We start from the raw sequence: 5,949 nt of genomic DNA, 5'->3' as shown, positions 1-5,949 counted from the left end.
TTCTGCTTTATTACTGATTGAGAAACGAAGAACAGACACTGAAAATCCAGAATCAAAGGCTTAATCTTTGATTCAGAAGGCTTGGAAGAGCTTGGTTTAGGAATGATTCTGTTGGTAGTGTCGGTTTAATCGTTTGTTATAACAACTCTGCTTTATTAGGGAAAAGCTGTGTGTGTTGCTTTGATCTCGTGAGTATTCATGTGCGAGACTAAGCTTATTCAAGTGATTTGATTTCAAGTAGTGGATTGCTAAGACTGAGCCTGGCTGAGATTAGAGAATCACTTACTTGTTCATCGTGTTGTTCCTCTTATCTATCAACCTCACTCTGTGTTTATTCAATATTTTTGATAGGTGTTCGTTACTTGCTAGATAGTTGTAGATCGATGCTAACATTGGAACAGCAACGTTAGGATGATTTCTAGAGCATCACTCATACCCTTCACGCCTAAACCAAGTCTCAACTACTGCACCACTTTATAAAAACTTTTCAATAACATATGCATCTTCAGTTACTACTACCATTCTTGAATAACTCCTATAATATTGAGTGTGACTCAACAATGTCCATTGAATACTACGAGTCCTCCTTGGTTGGTGGTATCAAAATGTTGGGTCGTACAGAGAAATCAAGAAAGGACCAACCTTTTCCCCACTAGACGCTGATATGAATACAACGGGAGACAACCCATTTTGCGTCGGTGCTTTGTATGGTGGCTGCAATTTGGACGACTTTATTTCTGTGTCATTAAGATTATTAGCAACGAGACAGAATCGATTAGTTACTGTCGGAAATTAAAAACCAGACGAGATGAAAAAAAAGGCAAAACCCTGTTGTGTCATCTTCTCACGTCGTCTTTGGCGGCTTCAAAGCCTTTTTTTGTAATTCTGAAAAAACAAAACAAAAAATTCAATGGGTTGAATATAAAATCATATAACAAGTTATCCGCTCCAATAATTCATATCAATAGAGAGACCAATTCTCACTTTTGTTCATTTGACGTTTCCTGAAACAGTTGACTTTTTTCTTTTTCCCTATAAACCCAATCATAACACGTTGCAACATAACAACGATGATGTCGTTTCCATTTCATCTCCTCATCTTATTATGTCTCTTCACTTTCGCAACAGCACAACAGCCGTACGTCGGGGTATCAACCACCGACTGCTCTGTTTCCGACAACTCAACCTCTGTTTTCGGCTACTCTTGTAACGGCCTCAACAGAACTTGCCAATCTTACGTCATTTTCCGATCGACTCCTCCTTTCTCCACCGTCTCCTCCATCTCTTCGCTTTTCTCCGTCAACTCATCCCTCCTCTCCTCCCTCAATGCCGCCTCAACTTCAACTTCATTCCCTTCCGGTCAACAAGTCATCATCNATAGGTGTTCGTTACTTGCTAGATAGTTGTAGATCGATGCTAACATTGGAACAGCAACGTTAGGATGATTTCTAGAGCATCACTCATACCCTTCACGCCTAAACCAAGTCTCAACTACTGCACCACTTTATAAAAACTTTTCAATAACATATGCATCTTCAGTTACTACTACCATTCTTGAATAACTCCTATAATATTGAGTGTGACTCAACAATGTCCATTGAATACTACGAGTCCTCCTTGGTTGGTGGTATCAAAATGTTGGGTCGTACAGAGAAATCAAGAAAGGACCAACCTTTTCCCCACTAGACGCTGATATGAATACAACGGGAGACAACCCATTTTGCGTCGGTGCTTTGTATGGTGGCTGCAATTTGGACGACTTTATTTCTGTGTCATTAAGATTATTAGCAACGAGACAGAATCGATTAGTTACTGTCGGAAATTAAAAACCAGACGAGATGAAAAAAAAGGCAAAACCCTGTTGTGTCATCTTCTCACGTCGTCTTTGGCGGCTTCAAAGCCTTTTTTTGTAATTCTGAAAAAACAAAACAAAAAATTCAATGGGTTGAATATAAAATCATATAACAAGTTATCCGCTCCAATAATTCATATCAATAGAGAGACCAATTCTCACTTTTGTTCATTTGACGTTTCCTGAAACAGTTGACTTTTTTCTTTTTCCCTATAAACCCAATCATAACACGTTGCAACATAACAACGATGATGTCGTTTCCATTTCATCTCCTCATCTTATTATGTCTCTTCACTTTCGCAACAGCACAACAGCCGTACGTCGGGGTATCAACCACCGACTGCTCTGTTTCCGACAACTCAACCTCTGTTTTCGGCTACTCTTGTAACGGCCTCAACAGAACTTGCCAATCTTACGTCATTTTCCGATCGACTCCTCCTTTCTCCACCGTCTCCTCCATCTCTTCGCTTTTCTCCGTCAACTCATCCCTCCTCTCCTCCCTCAATGCCGCCTCAACTTCAACTTCATTCCCTTCCGGTCAACAAGTCATCATCCCTTTAACTTGTTCTTGTTCCAAAGACAATTCACAATCCAATCTCAGCTACACAATCAAGCAAGACGATTCGTATTTCGCCATTGCTAACAACACTCTTCAGGGGCTTTCGACTTGTCAAGCTTTGGAGAAACAGAACAATGTTTCCTCTCAATCTTTGCTTCCCGGTATGAAGATCGTTGTTCCTATCCGTTGCGCTTGTCCTACGGCTAAACAGGTCAACGAAGATGGTGTGAAGTATCTGATGAGCTATACTGTGGTATTCGGAGACACGGTGGATATCATCAGCAATAGATTTGGAGTTGAGACGAGCAAAACTTTAGAAGCTAATCAAATGTCTTTTGACAACTCTGAAGTTTTCCCTTTCACCACAATTCTGATTCCTTTACAGAATCCTCCTTCAGTTTCCAACTCTTCTTCTCTCACTCCTCCTCCTCCTCCTCCTCCGACTCCATCGGTTTCTCCTCCATTGTCGCCGGACGGTGGGAAATCGAAGAAAACATGGATCTATGTTCTTGCCGGAGTTTTAGGAGGAGCATTGGTTTTGGTTGTGACTGGTGCAGTCATCTTCTGTCTGGTTAAAAAGAAACCGAAAACGCAAGAGGAAACGAGAAATCTCGATAGCTTCACGGGCAAGAAACCGCCTAGGTCTTATCAAGAATTCGATCCGTTAGATGGTCTATCAGGGATGGTGGTAGAGTCCTTGAAAGTTTACAAATTTCACGAACTACAGTCAGCAACGAGTGACTTCACATCGTCTAGCTCGATCGGAGGATCAGGATACATCGGAAAAATCAACGGCGATGGTGCCATGATCAAGAAAATAGAAGGAAACGCATCTGAGGAGATCAACTTGTTATCGAAACTAAACCATCTTAACATCATCCGTCTCTCTGGATTCTGTTTCCATGAAGGAGAGTGGTACTTAGTCTACGAACACGCTTCAAACGGATGCTTAAGCGATTGGATCCACACGACGAAATCGTTACTAAGCTTGACTCAGAAACTACAAATCGGTTTAGATATAGCAACGGGGCTTAGCTATCTACACAACTTTGCTGATCCTCCGTATGTTCACAGGGACTTGAGCAGCAACAATGTGTTCCTCGACATCGAGTTTCGCGCAAAGATTGGTAATTTAGGTTCCGCAAGATCAACGACCGAAGATTTCGTGTTGACGAAACACGTGGAGGGAACAAGAGGGTACTTAGCTCCTGAGTATTTGGAACATGGGTTAGTTTCAACTAAGCTTGATGTGTATGCTTTTGGAGTTGTGTTGTTGGAGATTGTTACTGGTAAAGAAGCTTCTGAACTGAAGAAAGAAATCGATGAAGGTAATGCCATTGAGGAGATTTTGAATCGTGGAAGGTTGTTACCTGAAGGGTTAGTGAGTTTTGTTGTTAAGCTGGTGGTGGATTGTTTGAAGAAAGATCATTTGAATCGTCCATCGATGGATGAAATTGTTCTGTCTTTGTCTAAGATCTTGACGGCTACACAGAATTGGGAAGAATCATCGTACTAAGTTTAAGGCCCAATAATGTTTGGGGCCAAAGACCCAGTAAATGAACCACACGACCTTTTTTGTATTAAGGATTTTAGATGTTAGAAGGTTTGGTTTATGTTGTGGTGTTGAATGGTCACACAAAAGAAAATGTTGATTGGTTAAGGCTGTGGTTGTGTCTGACCAAAAATAGAGTAAACAAATTTGGTTGCATGAAAATTTGTTGTGACTTGTGAGAAATGTGGCTTGGAAAAAACTGCAAATATGAAAAAATGATGGTTTTTAGAGTTTTGCATGTTTAGTTAATACTTAAATGCTACAAAATTAGTTTGATAACACTCATAACTAATGTTGATGATAATAAACAGATTCAACAAAAAAACTTTTAATTTTTCATCTAAAATTAGTTTGGTTAACCTGTCAACTAGAAAATGAGACTTACAATTAAAAATGAGAGATTTAGATTCTGATGTTTTTTTTTTTTGTTTTTTGACATCGATATTTAAATTCTGATTTTAAAAAAACAAAAAAAAACAAGTGTGAATAAATATATAGAGATTTTTCACTAAATAGCCAATAAAAATAGATACTACTAAAATTTTTTGTTCTAACAATATCCTGATTAAGTTATTTTTTTCCCCTAAAAAATACCATAGTATAATTTTTGGAAAATACTACAAAACTAAAAACTAAACTATAAACTTTAAATATTTAATCCTATTTCCTAAATAATAAAAACTTAACTCTTAAAACTAAACCCTAAACCCAAAATATTAAACAGAAATCCAAACTTTAAAATTATAAACTCTAAAAAAAAATTTAAAGGTTTGTGGTAGTTTTAGACTAAAAATCTGTAATAGTATTTTTGGAAAAATAATTAACAGTGATGGTCTCTTTGGAACAAAAAACTTGACTTAGTGCTATTTCAGGTATGAAAAATTATACTTTTCTAAATAACATATTCAAAAAGTATTTTTTTTTTCGTAGATAACATGCTATATAATATATATTCACTCATATAAAAACTTTATTTTACTTGATTTCACATCAGAAGTTACATTTCAAAAATGTTGAATACTAAAACCCCAAACTTTTCAAAATATCTAGTCCATATATATATGTATATATATTCTTTTTATATCTTCTCATTATTTCACTTTCTAAAATAAGGAAAAAAATAATAATGAAAGAAACGAGTTGAATTGATGAAGTTCGAAGCTTGGTGGTGGTGGTGATAGAAGAACACACAGGCTGTCACGTTTGGGTAGTCAATACACGTGGCACTTTAAGACACGTTGATTCCGACATGGACCACATTATCCCACGTGGCCATGACCATCCTTTGCCTGAACTGCCACGTGGACCCTATTAAATTGAGTTTGTGTTTTGTGTTTAAGGACCACTATTTGTTTGATAAGATATGAGCAAACATCGACTCATCCACATAAAAAAAATAACACATTACATAATACACACGGCGTTTTTTATATTATTAATTCCTACGTATGATTTATTTTCTTTCAATATCAAAAATGAAAGAGAAATAGTATTCGATACCAATTGTTAATGTACCTTAGTATTAGATTATCTCCATTAAATAGAGCTCGAAAGATAACATAATCGGAAAAAGATATATTAAATCAAACTATATACATTCTCTAATACTTAGGTTGATATTTAAAGAAAACGATAAAAAGAAAATGCATATTTGTAAGCAAACATGAGTTTTAGAATGAATTTTGTTTTTGTTCTTTTGGGTTGAATGCGGAGCATGAATCTTTTTCTTTTGATAAGTGTTCATTAAAAATCTCATGCATTATACGACAATCATTGTTTGTCTAGGGTTTGTTTTCTTATTTAGACATAAATTATTGCTATTTTTGGAATGGAGATATATATATATATATATATATATATATATATATGTATATTATACCAGTTTCTAAATTCCTCTTATCATTATGAAATTTCTAGTGGCAGAAAATAAATATAGTTCAAAATTTGAGGATAAACAATTATATATATATATATATATATATATTT

The 5,949-nt window shown here is 36.2% G+C and overlaps 1 protein-coding gene across 1 annotated transcript; it reads left to right on the top strand.

Annotated features, from left to right (window-relative positions):
- LOC104702897 (lysM domain receptor-like kinase 4) lies at nt 1,987–4,193 on the top strand. Its single transcript, XM_010418818.2, has one exon. It carries the CDS (start codon nt 2,101–2,103, stop codon nt 3,925–3,927), a length of 1,827 nt encoding a protein of 608 aa, XP_010417120.1. The 5' UTR covers nt 1,987–2,100; the 3' UTR covers nt 3,928–4,193.

Source organism: Camelina sativa, chromosome 7 (assembly GCF_000633955.1).
Source record: "Camelina sativa cultivar DH55 chromosome 7, Cs, whole genome shotgun sequence".
Lineage (NCBI taxonomy): Eukaryota > Viridiplantae > Streptophyta > Magnoliopsida > Brassicales > Brassicaceae > Camelina > Camelina sativa.
The sequence above is the reverse complement of the archived record's forward strand: the minus strand, read 5'-3'. Positions and strand labels throughout refer to the sequence as shown.